This window comes from Chiloscyllium plagiosum, unplaced genomic scaffold (genome assembly GCF_037043375.1).
Source record: "Chiloscyllium plagiosum isolate Xiang-an unplaced genomic scaffold, Cpla_swu_hap1 HiC_scaffold_39, whole genome shotgun sequence".
Taxonomy (NCBI): domain Eukaryota; kingdom Metazoa; phylum Chordata; class Chondrichthyes; order Orectolobiformes; family Hemiscylliidae; genus Chiloscyllium; species Chiloscyllium plagiosum.
In genome coordinates, this window is record NW_028270177.1 from 9,037,207 (window position 1) to 9,050,935 (window position 13,729).

Consider the following 13,729-nt stretch of genomic DNA (forward strand, 5'->3'; position numbering starts at 1 on the left):
CCCAGCTGCCTGCACTTGCCCCAAATCCCTCCAAACATTTCTTATTCATGTGCTCTTTAAACGTTGTAACTGTACCCACATCCACCATTTCCTCTGGCAGTTCATTCCATACATGAATCAGCCTCTGTGTAAAAAAGTTGCCCCTCACATCTTTTGTAAATCTTTCTCCTCTCAGCTTTCAAATTTATCCCCTGGTCGTGAAATCCACCTCCCTCAGGAAAAGATACCTGCCATTCACCTTATCTATGCCCCTCATGATTTTAAAAGCCTCTATAATGTCACCTCTCAACCTCTTACGCTCCAATGAAAAGAGCTCCCAGTTTATCCAGCCTTTCCCTATAACTCAACTGTCCATTCCCGGCCATATCCTGGTAAATCTCTTCTGAACCGTCTCCAATTTAGTAATATCCATCCTATGGCCGGATGACCAGAACTGGATACAGTACTCCAAAAGAGGCCTCAACAAAGTCTTGTCCAGCCTCAACATGGCGTCCTAGCTCCTATAGTCAAAGGTCTGAGCAATGAAGGCAAGCATGCTAAACGCCTTCCTAACCACTCTGCCTACCTCTGGTTGTTTCTCCTAAGATACTGATCTGGAACCTGGACACTGGCGAGCCTGTAAAGATGATAGACTGTCATACAGATGTCATCCTCTGCATGTCCTTTAACACAGACGGAAGCCTGTTCGCTACCACCTGCAAGGACAAGAGGCTAAGAGTGATTGAGCCACGGGCTGGCAAAGTCCTACAGGTAAATAATGATTGATTTTGCCTGTTGGTAGCACGGATCTTGAATACTGCTGAAAAGAAAATGGATGTTTGAAGTTCTTCATCTTGCACTTGTCAGGACAGTTTACAAGAAATACCATTATCAAGGGAGAATAACCTTTTGAAAACTATAAGAGAGGCCATTGTGGTGCTAGATACAGAGGCAGTATTTACTAAAGACTGGCAGATTATATCAGACAGGAGATCAGTTTAACCATTACAAGAAGCAAGGTATTAACCATGTCCAACCAGTTTGTGTTACAAAGCTCAAAGCAGAGTGTCCAGCATTTGCTAAATAATCCTTAATGTGTCAACAGTTCCTCTGATAACCAGTTTAAGATTGTCAGTCGCAGTAAAGCTAGCAGTGTGGTCTATACTGGAAGTGTTGTATATTTACACACACTGCTCTGTTATAGAGTCATAGAATCATAGAGATGTACAGCCCGGAAACAAACCCTTCAGTCCAACTTGTCCATGCCAACCAGATATCACAACCTAATCTCATCCCATTTGCCAGCACTTGGCCCATATCCCTTTAAACCCTTCCTATTCATATACCCATCCGGCAGCCTTTTAAATCTTTGTAGACAACATGTACACACACATTACTCCTGATTCAATGCAACAAAACAGGCGACAGCCATTCGCTGGTTCATTTCTCATACAATGCCTTGGCCAATCAAAAGCAACCTGCTTGGTTTAAATTTAAACAAAGCTTGGTGGTCAACAACCAGTCATCATTATCCATTGAAACACGTCCTCTATTTGCCAACCAGTCTGCACTCCCTTTTCTAACTCAGTATAAAAAGGTTGCTTCCCTTTCACTTTGGTATTTCTTGCAAATTGTCTTGATGTGTGCAAAATGAAAAGCTTTATCAAAATGTGTCTTTTTTCAGCAACTCAAATTGTATATTTATTAGGAATCGAAATAGATTATAATGGCAAAGTATCACTGTTCAGAGGGAATTGAGTTGCTCTTGTACAAGAGACAGTTAAAGTGAACATGCAAATGCAGCAAACGATTAAGAAGGGAATAGGAATAATGATGTTTATACCACCAGTGAAGGTATACTGCGAAGGTATATGTTTTGTGAGAGTCCACAGTTGTGTTTGCTGTATCTACAGAAGGGTATTCTCATCTTCAAACGGAACAATGAATTTTGACAAAATTGTTCCCTGGGATGAGAGAATTTGGTTTGATATGATTATTGTCACATGTACCTTAGTACAGTGAAAAGTATTGTTTTGCGTGCAGTACAACAGGTCATAGCATACACTGATCACAGGGTGATAGAACAGAGTGAGGGATACGAAGTTACAGCTAATAAGAAGATGCACAAAAAGCAAGATCAACATTATATTTGAAATTTGAGAGACCCATTCAGAAGTCTAATAATGCCGGGAAGAAGCTGTTCTTGAATCTGTTGGTACATGTGTTTAAGCTTTTGTATCTACTGTCTGACAGAAGAGGTTGGCAGAGATTATAACCGGGATGGAATGGGTCTTTGATGATGTTGGCTGCCTTTCCGAGGCATCAAGAAGTGTAGATGGAGTCAGTGGATGGAAGGTTGGCTCGCGTGATGGTCTGGGCTGTGTTGACAACTCTCTATAGTTTCCTATGGTCTTGGGCAGACCAGTTGCCTTATATAATGATTTATAGTCTAGAGTTTAGAAAAGAAAATTAATTGAAGCGTAGGATTCTGCAAAGACACTGTTTCCACCAAGGAGGAAGTCCAGTGATAGAGGATTTCAGGAGCAGCCATTTCCAACAAAGAGGAAGAGAATTTCTTCACTCAAAACAGTTGTGAATATTTGGAAATCTCTTGCCCAGAGAGTTGTTAGTGAGTTTATTTCACTTGAGAATATACAGACATTTGGACGTTAGGAGGATCATGAGATGTGGAGATCAAGTGGGAAAGTGCAGTTGAGTGTTAAAGGTCAACCCATGATCTTACTAAATGGCAGAGGAAATGTAAGGAGCCACTGGGGCTCCTCCTGCTCCTGTTTCTAATGGGGTTATTTCTCAGCTCTCTATGATGCTTGATTTTCTCCTGAAAGGACATTTAATAAGTAAAAGACAAAAGGGGTTCAATAGTTGGTGACTCATAATGTGACACATGACGGAGATAATGTGAATGGGAGAATACGCAAAGCCATTACCAAACCGTGAGCTTTCTTTACCGGTGCTCACTTTCCAGGTTTGGATCTAATGTTTATTGTCATGTTGAGCAAGGCAGAGCCATCAGTGCTTCACTTTTTGTCCCCCAGAGACTATGATGTTTATCATTGACGAGGCGGGTTGGTCTAGTGGTTGTTAGTAATGACAGAGCGAGGTTCCCTCTGAGCAGTGCATGCCAATTGGCCTGCGAATGCATTGACCTTCAGCTGCCGTGCATAGACTTTGAAAGTCTGCATAGCAGCCAGAAACCTTCGGGGGAATGTAGAGGCACAGATGAATGTTCTTGGTCATAGGTTCAAATCCCAGAATGCCAGATGGTGAGGAATGAATTCAATAAGAACTCTGAAATTAAAAGCTTGCCTATTGGTAAAATCCCAGCAGGTTCACAAACAAAGGGAAGGAAATCTGCTGTCCTTGCCTGGACTGGCCTACATGTGACTCCAGACCCACAACAATGTGGGTGATACTTAATTGACCTAACAATGGCCTCAAAAACCAACCATTTCAAGAGCAACCAGAGACAGGAACCAATATGGACCTCGTCATGATCACCCACAATTCCATCAGAGAATTTTGAAACATCTGTTTTCTCCCCTTCCTGTGAAGGAATGACTGGCAGTTCATTGGCTTTTCTGTCATGGAATACGGGCATTGCTGATAAGGTAATGCCTAATTGCTATCCCTAATTGTCCTTGAGAAGTTGGTGATGAGCTGCCTTCTTGAACCGCAGCCTTCCATTGGGGGTGGAGTTCCTGGATTGTGACCTGAGAACAGCGAAGGAACGGTGACATGGTTTCAAATCTGGGTGATGGGTGTTATTTATAGGGGCAGCTATCACTGGCTAGGACAGCATTTATTGTCCCAGAGAACAGTTAAGACTCAGCCACATTGCTGAGGTCTGGAGTCACTTGGAGGCCAGATCAGGTAAAGATTTCATTCCTTAGTGAACCAGTTGGGCTTATACAATAATAGTTAGTTACCTGGTCTATATTATTGTGAATTTTTATTGAATTTAAATTCCACCACCTGCCCACAGTGGAATTCAAACAGTGTTCATCCAGAATATTAGAAGATGATGATCTCTGCAGATGCTGGAGATCAGAGTCGAGAGTGTGGTGCTGGAGAAGCACAGTGGATCAGGCAGCATCCGAGGAGCAGGAGAATCGACCTTTCGGGCTAAAGCCCTTCATCAGGAATGAGGCTTGTGAGCCGAGGGGGTGGTGAGATAAATGGGAGGGGGTGGGGCTGGGGAGAAGGTCACTGAGAGTGCAATAGGTAGTTGAAGGTGGGAATAATGGGAGAGGAGGGTGGAGCAGATAGATAAGAAGGAAGGTGGACAAGCCGGACAGGTCATGAGGACATTGCCAAGTTGGAGGATTGGTACTGGGATAAGGTGGGCTGAGGGGAAATGAGGAAACTGGTGAAATCCACATTGATGCCATGGGGTTGGCAGGTCCTGAGGTGGAAGATGAGGCATTCTTCCTCCAGGCGTCAGGTGGTTAGGGAGTAATGACAGAGGAGGCCCAGGACCTGCATGTCCTTGAAAGGTGGGAGGGGGAGTTGAAATGTTCAGCCACTGGGCGGGGGGTGATTGATGTGGATGTCCCGGAGATGGTCTCTGAAGCGCTCTGCAAGTAGACACCCTGTCTCCCCAATGTAGAGGAGACTGCATTGGGAACAACAGATACAATAAATGACGTGGACGTGCAGGTGAAACTTTGATGGATGTGGAAGGCTCCTTTGTCGCTTGGATGGAGGTGAGGGGGGAGGTGTGGGCACAGGTATTGCAATTCCTGCGGTGGCAGGAGAGGGTGCCAGGAGGGGAGGGTGGGTTCTGGGGTGCGTGGACCTGACAAGGAGGGAATAGTCTTTATGGAAAGTGGATAGGGATTGGGAGGAAATATATCTCTGGTGGTGAGGTCCATTTGTAGGTGGTGGAAATGATGGAGGCATTTGATGAGGCACATCTCATCCACTTGCTGCACCTCCGCCCTTGAACCCCACCCCTCTAACCACAATAAGGACAGAATCCCCTGGTCCTCACCTTCCACCCCACTAAGCGCCAAATGCATCGCATCATCCTCCGCCATTTCCGCCACCTACAAACGAACCCAGGTTTATTTGAAACTGCAAGCTTTTGGAATAGTGATCCAAAGACCCAGGATCAAATCCCATGGCACTGGCAGAGTTTAAATTCAATTCCTAAACCTACAGTATGAAACCAGAGTCAGTGACAGTGACCGGGACAGTCATCTTCAATTATTGGAGAGACCCATTCACTTGGTTCACCAATGCCCTTTGGAAAATCTAGTTTGAGTTATAAGGAGAGGTTGGACAGGCTAGGACCTTTTTCACTGGAGCGTAGGAGGGTGAGAGGTGTTAGACGTTTATAAAATCATGAGGGCCACACATGAGGTGAATTTCAAAAGTCTTTTCCCTGGGCTGGGAGAGTTCAAAACTAGGGGGCATATTTTTAAGATGAGAGGAGAAAGATTTAACAGGGACCTGAGGGTGAAATGAGCTGAGAGGAAGCAATAGGTGCAGGTGCAGTTACATTTAAAAGACATTTGGATAAGTACGTGAATAGGAAGGGTTTAGAGGGATATGAGCCAAACTCAGGTAAATGTGACTGGTTTAGTTAGGGAAACCTAGTCAGCATGGATGAGTTGGACCAAAGGACCTTACCATTAAGTGTATAAGTCCTGTCCTGATTTGCCTTTCCAAAATGCAGCACCTCACATTTATCTAAATTAAATTCCATCTGCCACTTCTCAGCCCCAATGGCCCATCTGATTAAGATCCCATTGTACTCTGAGGTAAACTTCTTCACCGTCCACTTCGTCTACAATTTTGACATCATCAACAAACTTACTAGCTATATCTCCTATGCACACATCCAAATCATTTATGTCAATGACGAAAAGTAGTGGACCCAGCACTGATCCTTGTGGCTCACCACTGGTCACAGGTCTCCAGTCTGAAAAGCAACCCTCCACCACCACTCTCTGTCTTCTACCTTTTGAGCCAATTCTTAATCCAAATGGCTAGTTCTCCCTGTATTCCATGTGATCTAACCTTACCAACCAGTCTACAATGAGAAACCTTGTCGAAAGCCTTATTGAAGGCCATTCAAATAAACCTGTTGGATTATAACCTTGTGTTATGTGATACTTAACAAAGTCCATACAGATCACATTCACCGCTCTGCTCTCATCAGTCCTCATCATTACTTCTTCAAAAAACTCACTCAAGTTATTGAGCGATGATTTCCCATGCACAAAGCCAAGTTGACTAATCAGCATATATATTTCTGGATGGTGGCACAGTGGTTAGCACTGCTGCCTCTCAGCTCCAGAGACCCGGGTTCAATTCCCGCCTCAGGCAACTGTCTGTGTGGAGTTTGCACATTCTCCCTGTGTCTGCGTAGGTTTCCTCCGGGTGCTCCGGTTTCCTCCCACAGTCTAAAAATGTGCAGGTTAAGGTGAATTGGCCATGCTAAATTGCCTGCAGTGTTAGGTGAAGGGGTAAATGTAGGGGAATGGGTCTGGGTGGGTTGCTCTTCAGAGGGTCGGTGTGGACTTGTTGGGTGGAAGGGCCATTTTCCATACTGTAAGTAATCTAATCCTTGCCTTTCTAAATAGATGTAAATCCTCTCCCTCAGGATTCCCTTCAACAACTTGCCCAGCATCTTTGGACTTTGGATGAACTCATCCTGTGTGATGACAGCTTCTAGTTACAACATCAAACCAACCTGAACAGTTCATTATGTCAACCTGCAATTTCAGTTTTAAAGTAAAAATATACAAATTCCCTTTGAAATGCTAAGAAGCTGGTAAATGGGTTGGAAATCTGACAGTTAGCTTAAACAATGCTGGGATACAGGACAAAGAACCGAATTTCAGGACTATCTGTCATTGGGAATTGGGCTTAAAGCTCAGTTTTTACTTTCTAGCAGCTTCTATGTCCACTCAATCTCTGAGTCATCACCCAGGCTTAACCAATCAAGCACAGCGCAAAGATCAGGTACCAGACTCAAAAGTGAACATCGAACAGTTGAACCATTGAACACAACAGCAGGGTTGAAGTAGAAGGATGAGGGCTAAAGATCTGAAGCAGTAGAGGTCTGGGAGAACCCGACAGCAGTTTCTGGAAATTACAGATTAATCTCCGTGAACGACACCTGGAGAAGAAATCAATTTCCTTTTAAATTTAATTTATGAAAGTGTGAATGATGAACTAGAGTAGGCACTTGGTCCTTTAAGGTGGGACTCTACTGTTCAACAAAATCATGGCAGACTTGATTTTAACCTCTTTTCTATGATCTTGCATTTCCTGGATAATCTTTCCTGTCATTTTAATCTTCCATCATTTATTGAAGATAAAGAATTTGGAGATGTGTGAAAAGGGCTGTTTGATTGGGAGGAGCATGTGATTAAAGCAACAGGACTCTGTCCAAGAGCTGACAACCCTACCCGGAAAAGCAAGTAGGTGTTAGCCAAGATAGGGGTTACTGGGGAGTAACACATTGGACAGAAATGCGTAGAGGTAGTGCAGCTTAAGATGAGGTGAGGTTACCTGAGAATATACAGCAGGTTACTTAACACAGCAGTACAACACTGGCATGTTGAGCTATTGGTGAGGCTGCCTGTGATATTAGTTACCACCTGAATGAGTCAGCAAGTTAGAAAGGCAGAAGTGAAGTCCATGAAGGAGTGATTCAAACATCACGCAGGTCATAGAGAGGCCGGTGGGATCAAGGTCACCGTCCAAGATCACTGGAGGCTCAGAGAGACAGGGAGCTTGGTATCTTCGCCCACATTTCCTGAGGATCTGATTTCACCCCAAGCACTGAATGTGAGGTCAAACTGTGGATGTTATTCTTGATTAGCTCGATTTTTGCAGAACAAGCAACATAGATAAGTTTCAGAATTAAATATTTAAACTGCCGTTTGGTATCTCCATTCCCATCACACCATGAATAATGCACGACACAAGACAGCTCAAATTTCAGACGTGGCTCAGTTAGTCATTTCTCCTTGAAGCCTTTCAGCAGTGTTAACTTGTTAGAGGCTACAGTCTGTATCCATGTAAAAACTTGTCAATATTACACTTCAGACCCTTCAAAAGGTGTCCTTTAAAGCAGAAAAACTGAGTCTACATCATAAGGAGAAAGGCTAAGTGGAACTGCAGGCTGAAGTGAGGACTAAATTGGAGGACCAACACTTCATCTCCAGCCTACAGCCTGGAGCACTCAACATTGAGTTTTCCAATTTCAAACAGCCTCCCTTCCCATCCCCCAACTCCCTTAACTAGCCCCAACCTCTCCCTTCCATTCCTCAAACCGACCCCTCCTTCCAGCTACCAACCAGATTCACTCTTCCCATGGACTTACCAGCTTGCACCTACCACCTGTATTCACATAAAACTACCTCATCACTCTGCCCCCCTCCCCACCCATCACCTTTCTCCTCCCCCCCAGTTCCTTTATCTGCAGCTCCCCCTACTGCCACCCCCAGTCTTGAAAAAAGGTTACACCCGAAGTGTCAATTTCTCCAGCCTCCTGATGCTGCCTGCCTTGCTGTGTTCCCCTCTCTCCTGATGCTGCCTGCCTTGCTGTGTTCCCCTCTCTCCTGATGCTGCCTGCCTTGCTGTGTTCCTCTCCCTCCTGGTGCTGCCTGCCTTGCTGTGTTCCTCTCCCTCCTAATGCTGTCTGCCTTGCTGTGTTCCCCTCCCTCCTGATGCTGTCTGCCTTGCTGTGTTCCCCTCCCTCCTGATGCTGCCTGCCTTGCTGTGTTCCCCTCCCGCCTGATGCTGCCTGGCTTGCTGTGCTCTTCCAGCCTCCTGATGCTGCGTTGGATTCCAGCATTTTTTTGTCTCCAGCAGAGTTAGGACTATAGCATTGATGCAGCAGTTCAGCATTCTGCACTCATCTAGCAAGGCTCTGTGTATTTCTTAATCTTTCATATATCGGTGGCTCAGTGGTTAGCACTGCTGCCTCACAGCACCAGGGACCGGGGTTTAATTCTCACCTCGGGCGACTTTCTTGTGGAGTTTGCACATTCTCCCTGTGTCTGAGTGGGTTTCCTCCAGATGCTCTGGTTTTCATCCCAAAGTCCAAAGATGGATTGGCCATGCTAGATTACTCACAGAGTTCAGGAATGGGTAGGCTAGGTGCATTAGTCAGAGGAAATGTAGGGGAATAGGTCTGGGTGGGTAACTCTTTGGAGGGTCAGTGTGGATTTGTTGGGCCAAATGGTCGTGTTTCCACACTGTAGGGATTCTATGATAACTTCTATGTGTGATTTAACAGGAAAAACAAGCAGAAGCAGCAGCAGAAATTATTAGATCAGAACTAATTGTAAAAATAATGCTGAGGTGAAAGGTGTTTAATATTAATTAAACAAAAGTATTCCAGCAATGGCTGCAGAGTGGAAATACACTGTTAAACATAAAAATCTAAGGTTACTGCTGAGAAGAACCACGAGTAAATAGTGCAGAACTGGCATCTCAAGGTCTGGGTGCCATTAAAATGTACTGAACAGCACACAGTTCGTACTGGCATCATAGATATAGATTGAGGTTGCTGCAGTGAGTTAGGAATTGTCTGTTTTAGTGTAGGTATTTTAATGTGGTAAAATTCAATTATTGCCAAAATATCTCTGGCACTGAGAATTAATGTTTATAAATGTGGAGTCTTATTTCATAAGCTTTTAATTGCTGTTGGAGTTCGTTCCAACATTAAATTATTTAAGCCCTACTTTTCCCTTCTAGCTTGCAAGCTGAACCTTTCTTCCCTCTACTTTTATTTCTGTGCCTGATTTGACAGCGAATCTGTTATTCTAACTAACCCTTCCTGGTTCCTATTCTGCACTGTTCAACAATACCCAATATGAGGTACAGCCGAAAGGGTTAATGAGCATCAAAGCAAATCTATTTTACTCCAAGTCAACATGAAACATGGCTGGAGAGGCCTGAACAATGTCAGACCAAGGAGTCTGGAACCAGGGGTCAGAGTTTAAGGATACAGGGTTGGCCAGTTAAGAGTGAGACAAAGAGAGCTTTCTTCACCCAGAGACTGGTCAGCTACGGAGTGTGGTTGAGGCCAAAATATTAACTATCTTCAAGAAGGAGTTCTGAGGGAAAACGGATCTGAGGGTATGGAGAGGGTACTGTGTGTATTGACTTAGATGATTAGCCAAATGCTAATTCATGTTGCTGTATTCTGTGTCTGTGTTGATCTGCTCTGTCACTGCAGGAAGCAAATTGCAAGAATCACAAAGTGAACCGAGTGGTGATCCTGGGGAACTCAAAGAGGCTGCTCACCACAGGCATGTCCAGGTGGAACACCAGGCAGATGGCCCTCTGGGATCAGGTCAGTACAGATAAGAACAAGTCCAACAAAATATCGCCAGCCTTTAGGATCTTGAAAATTCAAGCAGGGGTGAGGCTCTCTGTGCTTTAGGTGATGGATGGTATCAAACACAAAGTGTATTGCAAAGCAACTGCTCATCGCTAATGTCAAACAACAAGAGGGTTAGAGTTACCAGCTGTGGTTGGCTGCTTTCCTGGAAGGGTTTATTTCATAACCACTGTCCTCTCGTCTGGTCACTAATGTCCTTTAGTGAAGGAAATCTGCTGTCCACACCCACTCTCGTCTATAACTAACCTCAGCATCACACCACAGTGTTTGACTGCTACATGTCCACAGAATTGTCTAAACAAACCATTAATTATATCAAAACCACCAAGCACGGATTCAGACTGACACTCCAACCGCATTTTCTAAAGGTGGGTAATAAATGCCAGCCTTAATAGTGACAGTCACACCCTGAAGATCAGTGTTTTTTAGTTAGATTTTAATGGGATTAAGTTAAACTGACCACCAATGGATAAAATCCAAGGGCTGAAGAGTGGGCAGCACAGATGAATTGTGCCCAACTCCTTAAGAATTCTTAACAAGCCAATAATGGGCACATGATGATGGACATCAGATGAGTTGCCTCTCTCTCCTTTTGACCTGAAGAAGGGTTACACCCAAAAGGTTGACCTTTCCACCTCCTATGCTTCCTGGCTTGCTGTGTTCTTCCAGCCTCATCCTGTGTTCTTCCTACCTTCCTTTCGACCGAGCTTTCTCTATCAAACAGTGCCATCAACATGCAGTTCATAACTTCCTGTTTAGGACAACTTCCTTTGATTAAATTGGCTGTTGCATTTCCAGACCAGATAAGAAGGGCAGATTTCCTTCCCTGAAGAACGTTAGTGAATCAGATGGATATTTAAGTCGAGTCATCTCATTGACATTAACTATTTAAGTTCTTGTATATTTAAGTAAATGAATTGAACCCCTGTTTCCAGATCAATAGTCCAGTAACATAACCACTGTGCTACCAGACCAGTATAAACGCCAAGTCTTTCTTTACCTCTGCTCCTCTTTCTTTCTTTAGGAAGACTTATCGATGCCAATAAAGGAGGAGGAAATCGATGGGCTCTCCGGGCTCTTGTTTCCCTTCTATGATGTTGATACCCACATGCTTTACTTAGCTGGAAAGGTAAATTATTAGTCATTTAACAGAAATTATAATATAGATAGAGGTGCTATTATTAAGATAACATCATGTGATACCGCACACTACACCTTCAACTTTGCCATTTTAAAGATAAATTAAAGGCACCATAGTACCAGGGGGCTGCTCTCTCATTAGAGAGAGAGAGAGAGAGAGAGAGAGGGAGACAGAGGAATGGGAGTGAGTTTAACCTGAGGTCTTCAAGATTACAGTGGTGCTGGAAAAGCACAACAGGTCAGGCAGCATCCGAGGAGCAGGAAAATCAGGATGAAGGGCTTTTGCCCGAAATGTCGATTTTCCTGCTCCCTGGATGCTGCCTGACCTGCTGTGCTTTTCCAGCACCACTCCAATCTTGACTCTAATCTCCAGCATCGGCAGTACCCACTTTTGCCTAGTTGATTTTAACCTGAGGTTCCCCAGTGAAGGGTGGGTTGGGAAGCGAAGTGAAGAAGTGAAGGGGACCTTCGTGGTGACCTCGGACAATGCAGGAAAGGAGTTTTCTGGGAAGGTACAGAGACTAAATTCCACAGGTTGTGGAGTCAAGAAACGAAAGTCTCAAAATCTGAACCATAAAGGGAATCAGGAAACAAAGGATAGCGTGAATCTGAAACTATCTTCTCCAAGGCCTGGCCCATTAAATACCCTTCTCTCAAGTAGACTTCACATTCCTTCAAGAACCATTAGAGGAGTTGCTCCGTCCCTTTTAAGAGGTATTTAGACAGACACAAGAGCAGGCAGAGCATGGAGACCACATGGAGGCAGATGGGATTAGTTTAGAACAGCGTCATGGTTAGCACAGTCATGGTGGGCTGAATGGCCTGTCCCTGTGCTATATTGTTCTATGTTTAAAAAGCTACAGATACCTGAGGTCTACTGAAAATTTTAACTATGAGCTTAATAAATTTTTGCCAAGTCAGGGTACCAAGGGATATGGAGCAAACATGAGGTGGAAATCATCCTTGATGTAAATGGATGACATAGCAGGCAGTGTGAGGGCTGAACGGCCTCCCTGTCCCACACCATTTCCATTGTTCACCCCCTTGGTTTTTTGTTCCATCCTGACAGAGACACGCAGTGCTGACAAAGGCTCATTTTCAACGCAGTGACCTGAATCCACTGCCAATTGAAGGCACAATGATGGAGACAGGGTGGGGCAACATTAATCCGACAGGTCAATGTGCACAGTGAAAACCTCCCTTCCACCCCAACACACTTTTTAACTTCTGTAACCCTTTTCCCTTTCTCACAGGGCGATGGGAACATTAGATATTATGAAATTAGCACGGAGAAACCGTATTTTCACTATCTGATGGAATATCGTTCCCCTGCTCCACAAAAAGGGATGGGTAAGATGTTACATTGGCACTGATTATATCAGAAGTGTTTGTGATTGATATCGATGGAAATGAGGCATGCTCTTCCACAGCTGCTAATGGGACCAGTCACCATTGTCCAGTAATGCTGGAACGGAAAGGTAAAGTGACTACAGTCCCAGAGGACCACAGGGCTGCTCTCTCATGAGAGAGAGTGTGAGATAAAGAAAGAGAGAGAAAGTGGGAGAGAGAGTGAGAGAGAGAGAGCAAGAGAGAAAGAGAGAGAAGAGTGGGAGAAAGAGAGAGAGAGAGAGAGAGAGAGAGAGAGAAAGACAGAGAGAGAGAGAGAGGCAGGACTGGTGGTGGTTTAACCTAAGGGTCACTACGTCTCAGACGGGGTGAGAGGTTGCAAAGGTGGGACATCTATGATGACCTGGAGCAGACCTCCAGCAATAATTCCCCATTTGTTAAGATCAACTTTGGGATTAATGCATATTTTATGTCTTTATTTGTTAAGAAGGGCGAGATATGGCTTAGTTGAGTTTTGTGGGCTTGGAGCTGGGAAATCTGTAACATTTTACTCAAGATAGGTTTTACATTCATTAGGGGAAAAAAAACAGGCAGAAAAAATAACTGCGCTGTTGGCTAGTGAGAGGAGGATCAGAGAGGTACAGAAATATCTAGAAATATCAGCAAGTCAATATGTGGTTGTACCAGAGAGTAGAGGTAGGAGGGAGAAGGTATAAACGCTCTTGAAAGAAATCAGGCAAGACTGCCGAAAACTGTGTTTAGGGAACTGGTGTTTACCCTGGAGTTAAAGCAGTAGTGAGTTTAATTTGCAATTTTAGGTGTCTCAGAGACAGATACCAGCTAATGAATGAGTGGATGTTTAAAAAATTACCAGAA

General features: G+C 44.2%; 1 protein-coding gene across 2 annotated transcripts in view; it reads left to right on the top strand.

Moving 5' to 3' along the window:
* The window catches only part of coro2ba (coronin, actin binding protein, 2Ba), a 206,533-nt gene that overhangs the window by 164,960 nt on the left and 27,844 nt on the right, over positions 1 to 13,729 (top strand). For both annotated transcript variants that reach the window (XM_087981465.1, XM_087981466.1), the window contains exons 5-8: positions 586 to 750; positions 10,202 to 10,318; positions 11,391 to 11,495; positions 12,760 to 12,856. In XM_087981465.1, the coding sequence (XP_087837591.1) occupies positions 586 to 750; positions 10,202 to 10,318; positions 11,391 to 11,495; positions 12,760 to 12,856 (484 nt within the window). The remainder of the gene's footprint in view (positions 1 to 585; positions 751 to 10,201; positions 10,319 to 11,390; positions 11,496 to 12,759; positions 12,857 to 13,729) is intronic.